Genomic DNA, 16,130 nt, shown 5'->3' on the forward strand with positions numbered 1-16,130 from the left:
CAGATATTAATAGTGACCACAAGAGGGAGCCAGAGCACCACTGCTGTCCATAATGTAACAACACAGTAATAAGACTATTGAAATAGGCCGTAGCAGTGAGCTCCCCAGTCAGCCCAGTTCTCCCATTGTTAACACAAGGCTCCTCACACCCAGTCATCTAAACACTGTGTCTGGAGGAAGGAGCTGCTCACAGTGATGCATGCTGGGAAACACTGACTCTAATATCTCAACATCTGCAACTTCCACCCCTGACACTTCTAGTATATTTGTTGTCTTACATTTGATTTCTATAAGAACCCAGACTGACGCAGATAGTCAAAGTAAACAGCTTTTATTTCCCTAATCAAATACAGCTCATCGCTTAGCTTGTGCCCTGCTTGTTGTGTTATCTGGTTTTACACTTTGAATTTGCACAGGGTGGGGCTAGCAGCAACACACAGTCTAAAAGCGCATCTACATTTACTCTATTACAGCTGCCTTGTGCCATTCTATGCAAAATAATTAACAATAGCAGTTTGTTTCCTCCTTCAAAGGGTTTACCAGGAGAGCTGCTCTGTGATACAGCTGTAGCTCAAAGCAATCGATGGAGCTGAATTCAGCATTCCTGGACTTCCAATAAGAGCATTTACACTGTGTCCTAAATTTGCATTGCGCATTTTACTTTGTAGTTTGGACATATCATTTTTTAATAGCTTTATTTATAAAAAAAAAACAAAAAAAAAACAGTGTTGAACATGAGCACTCAGATTCTGATCCAATCAGAAATGATCTCTTTCGTATTACAATGTGAGTGTGTGTCTCAGTCACTTCAAGTCATAGAAAGAGGATTTCAAGAGGAGCGATAAAGTGGAGCGAAGCGATTTTAAAAAAAAAGGCGCCAAGTTAGAAGCAAGAATTGTGTGAATCTTGGGCCCCAGCACCTTTCCAAGTGTGCCTATTTGCATGACAAGATTGGCCTAATTTCTTCTCCTAACTTGGATTTTTGCATTTGAGATCACCCCTTCAAACAGCTGTTTGTCTAACTTGTTTTTGTCATGGGATATATTTAATATAGGGAGGTAATCGCTCCATAGTGGTTGGCTTTGTGCTAAGGGCGAGGTCGTTACACTAGTAAATTCCATTTAAGGATTTGTTCTGACTGTCTCCTCGGCTTGGGCAGCCACACTATTCAGCAGCACACTGCTGTGCTGAAATGCCAGGAAGCAAAATGGATAAAAGTTATTTTTATGCAGGAACATTATTTACATTTTCTTTTTTTTTTCTCTCCTGTGTGAATTTGCTGGTGTGTAACAAGCGATCTTGACTTACTGAAACTCTTCCCACAATCAGAGCAGTGGTACGGTTTCTCTCCTGTGTGAACACGCCGGTGTGAAACAAGGTGTCCCGACCGTCTGAAAGTCTTCCCACAGTCAGAGCAACGGTACGGTTTCTCTCCTGTGTGAATACGCTGGTGTGAAATTAAGTGTCCTAACTGACCAAAACTCTTCCCACAGTGAGAGCAGCGATACGGTTTCTCTCCTGTGTGAATGCGCCGGTGTACAGCAAAGGATGCTGAGTGACGGAAACTTTTCCCACAGTTAGAGCAGTGATACGGTTTCTCTCCTGAGTGAATTCGCTGGTGTGAAACAAGGTTTGCTAACGAACTGAAACTCTTCCCACAGTCAGAGCAATGAAACGGTTTTTCTCCTGTGTGAACCCGCTGATGTTTTCCAAGTTGTCCTGACTGACTGAAACTTTTACCACAGTCGGAGCAGTGATATGGCTTTACTCCTGTGTGAATTCTCTGGTGTTTTTTAAGGTCTGCTGAATCCCTGAAACTCTTCCCACAGTCAGAGCAGTAATATGGTTTCTCTCCTGTGTGAATTCGCTGGTGTGTTACAAGTTGTCCTGATCGACTGAAACTCTTCCCACAGTCAGTGCAGTGATACGGTCTCTCTCCAGTGTGTATTCGCTGATGTATTAATAGGTGTTCTGACCGACTGAAACTCTTCCCACAGTCAGAACAGTGATATGGTTTCTCTCCTTTGTGAGTTCGCTTATGCAATTCAAAATTTCCTGACAGACTGAAACTCTTCCCACAGTGAGAACAGCGATAAGGTTTCTCTCCTGTGTGAATTCGCTGGTGTTTTGAAAGGTCTCCTGAGTTCCTGAAACTCTTTCCACAGTCAGAGCAGCAATGCGGTCTCTCTCCTGTGTGAATTCGCTGGTGTGCTGTACGGTGTCCTGATGAGTTGAACCTCTTTCCACAGTCAGAGCAGCGATAGGGTTTCTCCCCTGTGTGAATTCGCTGGTGTATCACAAGGTCTCCTAAGTTCCTGAAACTCTTTCCACAGTCAGAGCAGCAATGCGGTTTCTCTCCTGTGTGAATTCGCTGGTGTGCTGTACGGTGTCCTGATGACTTGAACCTCTTTCCACAGTCAGAGCAGCGATAGGGTTTCTCTCCTGTGTGAATTCGCTGGTGTATCACAAGGTCTCCTGAGAGACTAAAACTCTTTCCACAGTCAGAGCAGCGATACGGTTTCTCTCCTCTGGTATTTTTTAATTTCTCTCCCCTCAATATTTTTAAATTCCTTAACTGGGTCCTTGCTTTAACTGCTGGACTGGAACCTGGAAAAAACAAACAGGAGAGAAAAATCAGAGACTGTTTTAAGTAAGAAATGCAGCAAATGTTCCTTCCTCATTATGTCGTTTCATGACCTTTTCTGGGTTAGGTAGTGTAGGTAACTGTAGCGTAGTCCGCACCAGGGAGGCTGCAAAACTGATTTGATTTCATCCATCTGAACGCATGAAGGAACCTTCTAACCTCTCTTTAACTGAACTTTAGAGGACAACTAAGGATGAGTATAAGTTTAATTTATTCATCACAGGAATAGTAACCTACTATACTGTTTTTTCTGGTGTTGTTGATTATTGTTTATTAATTGTCAAAAAGGGTCGCAATGGGTACCTATCCGTTATTAATACTAGCCCGATCAGCTAGATTAGGATAGGGAGATTGTAGGAGGTAACAGAGCTGTACATTTCTAAGAGGAATCTGTGCACTCTGATTCTGGGGCCCTGTGCCGATCTCGGAAGGTTTGATCAGAAGTGTCAGCCTAGAACTTTTAGTCTTTTTCGAAAAACAGATTTAAGGGGCGGTGTAAAGTAGACAGAGATTGGGTGTTTGAAATACTATACCAGAGTTGCCAGGTCCGCGGTTTTCCTTTAAAAAGACAGCCGCGGGAAATATTCAGGAGTCGCTGGTTGCTACTTTTTGGGCTACTTTCAAGAGGTCTCGTGGTTTTTTGGGCTAGTTTACTTTATACATATAAAAAATAATAACTTTATTAAAAATGAATAAACTTTTGCAGCCTACCCGCCGCAGTGCACACAAACTACGTAAAACTGTGTTTCCCAATAAAATAACATATTGCGCATGACCACAACCACCACTGCGCATGACCATGCGAGTGAACAGGCGTGAGAGACGAACGATTGTGTTAATTGACAGTGAAAAGCAGCCATTTTAAGAAACAGGGTAGAAACATCGAAACCGCTAAAAAGCAGGAAAAATAAAGAAGTAATCTAAATACTGAAAAAATACTGCAAAGACTGAGAAAGAAAAAGGGTTACAAGAATGGATTAGCCGTGTACCTGGCGATGACTCAAAAGCAGCGTGTAGGTACTGTAAATGTGAAGTGCGAGCACATCACAGTGATCTGTTAGCTCACAGTAAGACAGAGAAACATATTAGAAACGCAGCTCCCTATTCAAATACAAGAAGCTTATTTGACACGGGATTTAAGAAACAAGTTGACAATTCCGTTAAAATATGTGAGTTGAAGCTGGCAGCCCATATTGCTTGCCTTTCCAGCATCCTCACCGTAGATCATGTGGGATGCATAGTCAGGGAAGTTGCACAGAAGGATATTAGTCTTCATAGAACAAAATGCTCAGCACTTATAAAATGTGTCATCGGGCCCATTGTTCATCAGGAGATGCTTGAAGACATCGCCAAAGAGCCATACTCTCTAATTGTGGACGAAAGCACAGACATCAGTGCAAACAAGCAACTCTGTGTGGTGTTCAGGTACTTCAGCAGAAAACTTGATCGTATCGTGACATCGTTTGCTGGGATTGGAAAGATGCATTGGTCTGGCAACAGACGGTTGCATTACAATGTGTGGGAAAAATAATTCGGTACTAACAAAGTTAAGGGAGGTGAATCCAAAAATTGTGTACAAGTGTGTTTGTCATTCACTGCAGCTCTGTGCATCAAAAGCAATGGACGTACTTCCTCGAAACATCGAGTACATGGTATCACAGACGTACTCGTGGTTTTCCCACAGCACTCAGCGTCAAAAGAAGTACCGCGATCTCTATGCCACCATTAATGTTGGAGAAGCCCCGCTGAAGATTTTGCAGCTTTCTGAAACAAGATGGCTTGCAATTAGCCAGTGTGTTGATCGAGTGCTTTCTCAATACGAAGAGCTAAAGTTGCACTTTCAGCTTACAAAAGGGCAGGGAAAGGAATTACAATGCTGAACTGCTGTACCAGATGCATTCAGACCGCGTAAACAGAATGTATCTGGTTTTTCTTCAGCCCCTTGTCACCGAGGTTAACAGAATAAACAAGCTGTTTCAGCTTGACAGTGCCAATCCAGCGAAACCTCTTGCTGATTTAATGACATTTTACCGCAGTTTGATCCAACGAATCATGAAACCTCACGATTTTCCGACATGGTCATCTGTAATGGATTTTGATATAACGTCTGACAGAAACAGCTTGCCACTTTCAGCAGTGGACTTCGGGATCAAGTTCCAGTTAGAACTGTCAGAATCAAAGATCGAACCTCAGAAAGCAGAGGATATCAAACGCAGATGCAGAGATTACATGTTCGAGTTTCTGAAAGAGATCAAACAAAGATTGCCTCCCAATATCCAGCAACTTGAGTCACTTACCGTTCTCAGCCCAACTGTTGTACCCAGTTCCAAAAAGCCACAGCTGGCAAATTTATCATTTTTGCCACTTTACAATGGAGATCTTGGCAAACTCGAACAGCAATGGCGAGCTTTGAACAATGTACACTGGGAGCACACTGAAGACAGCCAAATTAAAGAGTTCTGGGTTGAAGTGGCTAAACACACCGATGCAGCTGGTGATAAAGATTTCACTGAACTTGGTCTTTTTGCCTTATCTCTTTTAGCCCTACCATTTAGCAATGCATCAGTGGAACGTGCTTTTTCACAAATGGCCCTAATCAAAACCAAACTAAGGACCCGCATGCAAGAGAAATTGTTGGAAAACATTCTTAGGGTCAGAGCATATATGCAGCGTAATAAGTGTTGCTGCAACCAATTTCAGCCATCCAAAGCAATGCTGTCACTGTTTACAGGTGACATCTACGAAGCAAACAATGCAGAAAATGGTGCCGACTCAGAGGAGCTTTTTTGAAACTAATATATATAAAGTAAAAATGGTTTATTTGTACATACTTTTTTCTTTTGGACTTTTTTCTTTGTACATTTAAAATTGACTTGAGATACACCTGTGTGATGATAACAGCTGGCCCTTACATGAGGAGTTTGAAGGTAAGAAGTTAAAAATGTTTTTTATGTGTTATTTCAATGCATGGGGCATACTTAACTTTTTTGTGTTTAAAAAAAGGCAAGCTGTTGGCTCTTTTTTGCAATTTGTTAGGTGCATTTAATTAATGTGGCTGTTTAATTGATTTAATTGATGTGATCATCTAATTAGATTGGTGGCATAACTTTAAAAGATTGAACTGTTTTCTTCTTTGGGAAACAGTAGCAGCATTAAAGGATAGGGCTACATGTTAATAATAATAAGCTTGGTTTCAGTAAAAAAAAAAAAAAAAAAATTGGGCTAGTTTTGAAGTGACTTTGGGCTATAAACACTGTAGAAATCTGGCAACCCTGTACTATACAGAGTATAATGGTCCTGATCCCATTCTGGTTGCGAAGACCAGGGAGTCAAGTTGTTTATTGCTGATTTCCTGAGAGGGACTGTACATACAGTTAAGCTTGCCTATGTTGGGGGGCTCCCGAGTGGCGCATCTAGTAGAGTGCGCTCCACGTGAGTGCAGGATGCGCTCTATAGTCTACAAGTCGCGAGTTCGAACCCAGGCTATTCCTTTGCCGATCGAGGACGGGAGCTTCCAAGGGGCGGCGCAGAGTGAAGAGATGGGGAAGACGAAGGGGCTTCCGGGTCGCGTCCGCCACTGAACAGAAAGGAGACGAGAAGGAAGGAGGGGCTTCTGTTCCATTAGCCAGTAAAATGAGAAGAGGCGGAAAAGGCGGCGGGGCTTCTAGTCCGGCAGCCAGTAAGAAGGCAGCTGCCATCCTGTTGGTCAGGAAAGAAGGAGCTCTCAGCCTAGCAGTCTAAAGGGGAGGAGCTACCGCCAGCCCAGTTACCAGAGAAGGAGGCGGAGCTCTCAGCCCAGCATTCTCAGGGGGAGGAGCTACCGCCAGCCCAGTTACCAGAGAAGGAGGCGGAGCTCTCAGCCCAGCATTCTCAGGGGGAGGAGCTTCCGCCAGCCCAGTTACCAGAGAAGGAGGCGGAGCTCTCAGCTCAGCATTCTCAGGGGGAGGAGCTACCACCAGCCCAGGAAGGGGGAATGGCAGTCGTGTCAACCAGAGGGGGTGGAGCTATGGTTCCCACGGGGAGAGAAAATGAGCCTGTCGGAGCGTCTGTAGCCGACAGCACCCCTGCCTAAGTGGCCGTTTGCCCCAGCAGCAGCAGAGGAGTGGCTGTTGCCACTACTAGCAGCAGTGTGGCCACTGCTACCACCACCGCCAGAGGGGGCATTGCCACCGCCAGGAGTTTGGAGGTTGCCACAACCACCAGAGGGGGCGTTGCTGACCCTATGCCCTGCACCCCAGCCAGATGGGTTAGTGCTGCTACATGGGGGCATGGGGCTTAAGGGAAAATGTGGGGGTTAAACGGGCGCCTCCTAACAGAAGCCCAGGGGGCAACAATAGGATAAAGTTAGAGACAGCGGGCAGCAGACGGCAGGGCGTCCAGGTTAGAAAAGGCAGCCATGTCCGTCTGGTATTTGACAGGTGTCAGGGTCGGGGTTGGCTGGACTCTAACTTTCCCACCCCCCCGCCCAGGGGTTACACGTTATTAAGAGGGAAGGAAGGTAGCCTTTTCTGTCGGAACGGCTCTTGTGAAAGTGGGAGGAATATGATCAGGCTGTTGTCAAATGATTGGGCTTTTAAAAGAGAACCGAGTGCCAGTCAGTGCCAAAGTCATAGTCTTCAAAGTCAAGTGTCAAAATGCTTGAGGGATGTTATGGGAAACATATAAAAGTTCAAAATGTATGTGAATTGCTTTTGAAAAAAAAGATTTTAAAAAAATTACCAGAAAACTCTGACTATTCAACAAGGTCGCTGTAAGAGATAGCCGTCTCTTTTAAAGAAGAACATAACATTAAGTTTCATATTGCACACACTATAGCTTCTAGAGGGAGAGTGAATTAGAGGACTGGGGATGTTAATCAAATCTCTTAACTGTTTCATCGATTTTGAATGCCCATTTTTTAAATAATATACTTTGAATACTTAGAAGTGATTAGGAAGAAAATAACATGAATTTAGTGGTTGATTTTGCATAGAATTAATTAACACAAAGCATTTTGTTGTAAGAATCATTTAAATTGTTTATTTCTTACTTTTGATAAACACTGAAAGACCTTGGCTGTTAACTCAATCTGGTAGTTATGGACATGTTCATTAAATTATGTTGAAGTTTTACCCCAATTAGCCAAATTTGATAAATTACTGTGGATGGTCTTTAGGAGCAGGTCCATTACGATGTTTATCTACCAGTACCATTGAGAAAGATCCATGAGAATAAATGCAATTCATATTACAAAAATTAAAAGTAATCTGAACATTTTAAAAGTAAGACACATTGACACTGTAATAAGAAAACAAGTTTTGCTTTAACCATTAACTAATTAATGGCTTGTAGACTGAGATTATGGAAAAGCTAATGATTAAAAACTTTTTACAAAAGGGGTCTTGGGCAGCAAATTGGACGGGACCACGTGAAATTATAGACACATGTGGTGAGGGGAATATGATGGTTTGTAAAAACAAGGAAACAGCCGACATATAAACGGTTTCATGCGGATTAGTGCAAATTGTTTAAAGGCTGATATTGTCTAGAATACATTCTAAATTAAAGTCTTAGACCTATATTTCAATGGGGAGGTTGGGGCAAAAGGCATGCAATATACATTTAGGGTTTTCAAATATTAACAAAGAATAAATCCTTCACTTGATTTTTCATTTCAGAAGCTGCTGTTCTGTGTGCATTGGTGAGCCTGCTAGCAGTCACCGAAATACACCCTTGGCCGGATCCCTCAATGAGATATCAACAAGCTGATTACTGCTTTGCTATGAACTAAGATCTAGTGGAAGCAGTGATTAACAAACGAGGAGAACTCCACAGTGATGTTAATAGAGGGGAAGCGAGAACCCGCAATTGATACAGGCAGTACCTCCAGAACAAAATACTGATGAACAAAAACGCATAACACCTGCTGCTTTGCCAAAGATTGGAGATGTCAAATCCCTAAAGAAAGACGAACATGGAGGCTGGGTAACAACTTCATTCAAAGATTGGAGATGTCAAATCCCTAAAGAAAGAGGAACATGGAGGCTGGGTAATGACTTCATTCAAAGGTTGGAGATGTCAAATCCCTAAAGAAAGAGGAACATGGAGGCTGGGTAATGACTTCATTCAAAGATTGGAGATGTCAAATCCCTAAAGAAAGAGGAACATGGAGGCTGGGTAACAACTTCATTCAAAGATTGGAGATGTCAAATCCCTAAAGAAAGAGGAACATGGAGGCTGGGTAATGACTTCATTCAAAGATTGGAGATGTCAAATCCCTAAAGAAAGAGGAACATGGAGGCTGGGTAACAACTTCATTCAATATCCATTGCTGTGGAAAAATTCCTAATGGGGGAGGCGGATCGGACATTCCCTTTAAGGAGTTGCGAATTCATCCCTTCAATGCAAAACACACTGGAACTTACTGGTTGCAATATACCACACAATAAACTTGGACCACTCTCAATGTGTTTCAGCTTTTATTTCTGAAACAAAAACCCATTATTATTGCCACGACCACGACCAAAGCCACTGATAGCACACAGTCCACAGACTACTCCAGGATCCGCAAACAGACTTGTGTTTACTCGTTTCGAAAAGACTACTGTTGAAAATGTTCAAATAATCAATGCAGACTGTGCTTATTAATGTTGATAGTTGGAAAAATATGCTAGAAATGTATTGTTTAAACGGCATTAGGTCTAACTCGAAAGTTATCCAGGGTGCAGTTTCCCAGAAGTAACTCGACCATCGTAACAGCAACGTGTCAAATCTGATGTGTTTCCCAAACACCGTCGTTAGTCAAGTAGCTCATGAATAGCATTGTGGGTTCACGAGTGGTCTGGGGTAATTGCGAGGAGACTTTGTGAACACACAAGGGCTGCGGAGCACCACTTGAAGTGTGTGTGTTGAGGGCATCAAACATATACATTCTGGTTTAAGTTTAATAATTCTTGCTTTGAACAGTATATCGCGTTGCTTTGTGTTGAATTTATTGCATTTATAACAAATAAAAAGGGTAATTTTATTAAGAATAAAAAAAGACCAGTATTTAATTGTATCGTTTTGAAGCCAGGTTACCTTCAATTGCAATGTGTAAAATAAAGACGCATTATATGAGGGCAGAAGTACAAAGTTTAGTAATACAAAGTGTACATAAGATCATGATTTAAATGGCAATTGATATAATAATATCTGGAAGATTCTGTTATCACAATACATAATGGTTACTCTCCGTGACCCTATAAAGGATTAAGCGGTTATGGAAATGGTTACTTGGATATACTGAACGGAGACATCACCACCAGGAGCCATAAGAAAAAAAAAAAACTATTATTATCATTGCGCTGTAAGCCTAACCTACCTGCATTCTATATATGGGATGGATTGAACTTATTATTACCAGTATTAGGCCTATTATTATTTCATTACTTTTGTTTATAAATATAGATCAATGTTGTCTATTAATAAAGATAAGTGCTAGTAGTTTCTATCTTTAATTTACTTATTTGTATAACAAGAGCTTGTTTTTACTGTACCGTCAGTTCAGGAGAGTTCAGTTAAGAAGAGAAAGATTGAGTTTGGCACGGTTGTTTTGTATCCCTTTTCACTGTAATTAACCCTCCATGCTTGATTCAAGTGGCCTGTTTGCATTTATATAACCCATGCCTGGTTGGCTAATCTTTTTAAACCCTTACAATATTACAGTATATTAACAATACAAATTTGTATCTCTGCTTGTTCATTTTCCAAAGTTTCCTCGTCTATATAATCGCCAGGTCTCATAATCGGCGGTCTCCAATAGGCGCTGGTCTGCTCGTGAGTTTTGTAAATAAATGCCCGGCCGTTTAATAGAAGTTTCACGGTATGTGTTAATGTCCATTTAACTGCTGTTAAATACTTTTGTACATGTCCGGCTACAGAGATTAGCACCGTCTCTCAGAGCCGGCCTTAGGGCAAGGCAAGCAAGGGGACCGCCTAGGAGGGCCCCACCCCCAAATTGTGTATATGACGTCTTGAAATGAATCCCGATTCAGACTCTTCACAATAATCACCTCCAAAATATATTGATTTCTGCTGACCAATTTACTGTATGCACAGACTGACAGAGTGGATGTATTTCCTCATGTGTGTACTTGTTCTGCCATAACGGCCCTTTTATTGAAGGATGGGTCCTGATCATGGCATGCTTTTTTTAATTAGTAAAAAATATACTTTTTTTTTTTTTTTTTTTTAAACTCAATCAAAAAAGTAAACCTACAAAAAGGACCCTTCAGTACGGCATTCACACAGCGATATTACAGGCTCAGCTGCAATTTGGCAGCATACCTACATTTACATAGAAGGCAGATCATGCAGTGTTAAAACATGCTGCCGGTGTGTCACACTTCAAAAGAATACACTGTATGCTGCACACATTAAATAGGGATTCGTTTTTTAAAAACAAAACCATTCTGTTCTTTAAATCTGCAAGAGCACAACACATAAAGCCTGCCGGTAACTCACATTTCAGTATGTTACTCAGACAAGTTAAACTGACAGTTTGTTTCAAACTTTTTGAGCCATGTAATGATACACATAAAACAGTAGGCTACAGTATTTGAATTAAAGAATAAACCATTTTAGCCAGAACTCTCTAACTTATTCTAATAAATTAAACTTTGTTTTATAATATACAGCAGAAATGCTGTTAACATATGGTATTTTTAACAGTATTTGTGTTTTTATCATTTATATTAAATATTTAAGCTATTTATTACCCAACCTGTGACATAAAATATACAATATAGTAGCCTACGCTGGTCAGACAGTTGGTTTCGAACTTCAGCCCCCTGTCATCAGCTGCAGATGTGGGCAGGACCAGATTTCAGAACACGAAAAAATAAGGGGAGTTTTAGGACTGTACCAGTAATATCTATTACATACATTATAGGGTGTTACATACTGTCCTATATAAAATGTGGTGTCTGTTCACACTGAGAAAAATCTGCTTCACACCGGCACTGTGCCTCCACTGAACCACCTTGAGAGTGTCGCTGCATTTACCAGCATTTCCCATTGACACTGAAAGTGATTCCGCATCAGTGCCGCCACAGACACAGTGATTTGCTTCAGTGTAGACAAGTATGCGAAATGAACCTGGATGCTAATGTGGAGCCCTGCTATCTGTTCTCAGCCTCTCAGTCACACTGTGGCCATCACTCAGTGTAGAATGACAATGTCACAGCTAGTCAGTCACTCACCTGCTGGACTGCACTCTGAATGTGAGCTCTCGTCGTCCTGTCCACCTCCTTGCGTGCTGTTGGGAGAGCCTTCCTCTCCAGAGCCTTGCTTTCTCACATAGATTCTCTCCAGCACCACGCTACACTCCCGCAGGTGTACCGGACCCAGCTCAGTGGGGGCTGCTTTCAAGTCTTCGGATTCTTCCTTCCCTGGTTTCAAGAGTACCTCCTCTTTCAGGGGCTCCAGTTTAATACGCACCATTTCCAGCACCTCTTCTTTCATAGGAACTGGTTCTTCTGTCTGGGAGATCTCCAGTTCGTTGCGCTCAGCTTTAATTCCAGACACCACTGGCTTGATGCTGTCACAGGGCGTCTCACAGAGCTCCTGTTTAATGGGGAGGGAAGCCAGTCCAGTGAACTCCAGTCTAATAGGGACCAGTTCAAGTTTAGGGAGCTCCTCTTTAATCGGGACAGATTCCATCTTCACATTGTCCAAGGCATCAAACGTGGTTCTGCTTGGTAGCTGTCAGAAAACAAAAGAAAAAAAGATTAAGGGCTGGTTTCATATCTGATTAGCACTAATCACCGTGTTTGTGGCGGCACTGATGCGGAATCACTTTCAGTGTCAATGGGACATGCTGGTAAAATGCAGAGACTCTTTATTCTGTCACTGACCCGTCTCTCGAGGTGGTTCAGTCGCGGCACAGTACCGGTTCTGAAGCAGATGTTTCTCAGTGTAAACTGCAATGCCACAACAGACACTGCATTTTACACAGAACAGTACGTAACACCCTATTATATTTGTAATGGACGTTAATGGTACAGTCCTAAAAAAAAACTTTTTTTTGTGTTTTGAAATAGGGTTCAACCCATCTGCAGCAGGGAGCCGAAGTTCAAAACAAACAAACTGCAGTGTACAAAAATGAGGGTCGATAGAATAAAAGAAGTCATTGTTAAATTACTAAATGATGCTTTAATCATGTCAAACTTTGTGTAGATCAACTTATTTAAAAAATGGATTGATCTGATCGATTGCTCAAAGTAGGTGTTAATCCCCAGGGATCCTAGAAATCTGTTTATAACAGAATACTGTGGAAAAATGCGCAATTTGCATTTTGGCAGAGAATTTGTATTTTTTTACATTTTGTGAAGAATGCAAAGAACATCTATGAACCCCACCAACCGAATGAGTTGTAAATGTTTTAATGTAAGCACCAGTGACACTTCTGCAATGTGCACATCATCACCCTGTTGTGTTTGATCAACCGCTACACCTACACTCTACAAGAAGCCTGGGAAAGTACTGGATGCACTTCATTCATCCCGTGGGGATAAAATAAAATAAGGGTTTTGGAGGTTGCCTGTGCTTTGAAGTTTCGGTTAGGATTGTTAGGATTATGGTGAATTATAAAAAAAAAAAAATTCATGTGATGAACGAATAGCAACTGCCCACCAGCGTCGAGTATGTGGGGGCCGTGAGAACTCAGCCCCCCTCGGGCAAAGTCAGCATTTTAAAAGGGGGCTCAACCCCCCCCCCCCCCCCGTGTTTTGAGACATGTCAGGGCATCCCTGCTGATCACAAATGAAAAGAAAAATGGTTTCACATTACTAGCGTGAAATACATTGAAAGCACTTAGAACAAAATACCTATACAGTTTGTATACACAGCAATGCAGTTGAATACGTTTGCCTTGAGATTTATTGGTAGAGAACTTCTGACAGATATATCTTATAGTCAGTCTGACATACATAACCAACCCATAAATAATTCTTTAAAAAAAAAATCTTATAACTGCTGTGACTACATTTTCACCATTCTGATGTTGTAGTCACGTTCATGGGTTCTTTGTTAAAGATCACTTAACTCTGTTATTTTACGGTCAAAACTACAGATATATATCTATAGATAGATCTAGAGCTACAATCAGCAGAGTTCAAGTGAGATTTCGGTCCATCATCTTGGGTGATGATAAGAACACGAGAGAGTACACATAGTTCTATATATGTCTCTGGAGGGGTTCCAGTTTAGTAATACACACCATTTCCAGCACCTCTTCATTCACAGGAAGGGGTTCTTCTGTCTGGGAGATCTCCAATTCATTGCGCTCAGCTTTAATCCCAGACACCTCCGACTTGATGCTGTCAGATGGCATCTCACAGAGCTTCTGTTTAATGGGGAGGGAAGACAGTCCAGAGAACTCCAGTCTAATGGGGACCAGTTCAAGTTTAGGGAGCTCCTCTTTAATCGGGACTGATTCCATCTTTAAACTGTCCGCAGTATCAAATGGGGTTCTGCTCGGTAGCTGCCAAAAATAAAAAAAGAAAGATTATAAGTCCTGTCAAAGAGGTTTAAGTGGGGGCTCCTGACAGGCACACCCAGTAAAAGCCCTCGCCCGACTGCAGTGGATTTGTATTTCACTTTCAGACTCCAGAATTTAAGGTGGACTTAAAAATACCAGAATTATTCTGATCTGACTCTTAAGGTGGATTTCACTTTTAAATCGCCACAAAACATGAAGATGTTTAATTTAAATTACTGATTGCGCATGCGTCTATTCAAAAACACTCCTGCAAATTCGGCGAGTTTTCGGTTTAACACTGAAGCAGAAATCGTGTTAACCATTGACACACACACACACACACACACACACACACACACACACACATATATATATATATATATATATATATATATATATTTAAAAACATGGATTACATTGTCAACGTGTAGTTTATACTAACGTTTCAGAAAATGCGGAAACATTTGACTACATGATGTATTCACACACAAAACAGGAAACAGGCTGCTCTCGTACAAGCAGTGTTATAGATTGGGGGGTTTCCACAAACGATCAGACTCACACTGTGTATTACTTCTAAATGAACACACTTTATTGAAAATCACACATCCGGTACCACGAACTCAGCTCTTCCCAGAAATCCGCTCTCCAACATCTTCCTACCAGACCCCATCTCCCTGTAACAAAGGTTCCCACCAAGTAAGCGCTACAATTCATTGAATCACCAGACTGTTACATTTGCTTAGTGGCAGGTTAGTAATATTACGAAAGCACACAATTACTTTAATTGCTTGTTCTTATATCACTGACCAATATAAATCCAGGATTTTATGAAATGGTTAACAACTCACCCGCTACTAATCTTCAAAACTCAAACCCGCCGCAATACTTGCTCTTTAAAATGATGCGTCCGGTTCAGTTGAGTTTTTGGAAACCAAGAATGTTCTGGGGGCAGAACGAATGCTTTGCTTCTGATTGGTTACTTGCGAGTCTAAATTGTTTAATGGAACATTTGATTGGCCACATTATGTGACAAAAAGCTGGTGGGGAAAGACCGGGAAGAATTCAGGTGTGTCTGACTTGCAGTTAGAACTACCCACTGAAATGCATAGAATTATATAAAATATTGTATAGAAGAAAAGACGCTGTATCGAACTACCGATATTTAATATATTTTTTTTAATTTTGCAAGATTCGTACATTTACAATATTTTAATACTAGTGTTTCCAAAGATGGTTTAGTCAAGTTTTTCATGGCAATGCAGTGTTGGTGATACAGAATGAGACTTGAGTTTAAAATATGTCTGCCTTGAGCAAGTGCAGGTCTGTGTCCCTCCTGGCCGAATCATCTGTGGAGCATAAACAAATGACCACTAAACCTACTGCTGCCCCTCGTCAGCGGAGTCCAATGACATATCTAGCCCTTTATCATTCATTACACAATACAACTGAGATGGGCTGTTTTAATAACGGTGTGTGGATTTGTGGGGGGTCGTCAGAAGGCAGGGTCAGGACACAAGGAATGATTCAGATTTATTTGAATTTGAGCTCATTTCTGCTACTTTACGTGTTTATTTTCCCTTCTGTATAAAGTTTGCTTTTCAGGGTGTGCGTGTGTGTGTGTGTGTGGTTTTATGGCCGTGCACATGCGTTTCTTATTTTTTATTTGTTCTTACCCCGTGGTCAGTTTTGGTGTCGTTTAAATGTGGTATTTAGGCTACTGAAAGAACAATACAGACGAGAATCTTGTTTGAAGTTTGTCCGACCACCCGCAATTATCGAAATAAATAAAGTAATATGTAAATATTGGAATGAATAAATAAATACGTATGGGAATAAATACATTTATGTCGATATTTATGTATTCATTCATTCATTCATTCATTCATTCATTCATTCATTCATTTTAAGCAGTTTTTTTTTTCCTCGTGTAGCAGTATTCTGGTATTAGTTACTATGAAACATACTAAACCACCACAGCTTTCC

General features: G+C 41.3%; 1 protein-coding gene across 5 annotated transcripts; it reads right to left on the reverse strand.

Annotated features, from left to right (window-relative positions):
* Positions 1-960: 960 nt before the first annotated feature.
* Positions 961-15,099, reverse strand: LOC117415370 (zinc finger protein ZFP2-like). Of its 5 annotated transcripts, none has more exons than XM_059006109.1 (4): positions 14,996-15,099; positions 13,884-14,147; positions 11,866-12,367; positions 961-2,607 (listed from the first exon to the last, which is right to left on the reverse strand). In XM_059006109.1, the coding sequence occupies exons 2-4, from the start codon at positions 14,103-14,105 to the stop codon at positions 1,238-1,240; spliced, it is 2,094 nt and encodes a 697-aa protein (XP_058862092.1). In that variant the 5' UTR covers positions 14,106-14,147; positions 14,996-15,099; the 3' UTR covers positions 961-1,237. The 5 variants fall into 5 exon arrangements, with proteins under 5 accessions (XP_058862092.1, XP_058862090.1, XP_058862091.1 ...); XM_059006107.1 differs by lacking the exon at positions 14,996-15,099 and adding an exon at positions 14,735-14,833; XM_059006108.1 differs by lacking the exon at positions 14,996-15,099 and adding an exon at positions 14,707-14,833.
* Positions 15,100-16,130: the final 1,031 nt, after the last annotated feature.

The sequence above is a fragment of the Acipenser ruthenus genome, chromosome 32 (genome assembly GCF_902713425.1).
Source record: "Acipenser ruthenus chromosome 32, fAciRut3.2 maternal haplotype, whole genome shotgun sequence".
In the NCBI taxonomy this organism is placed as follows: Eukaryota; Metazoa; Chordata; class Actinopteri; order Acipenseriformes; family Acipenseridae; genus Acipenser; species Acipenser ruthenus.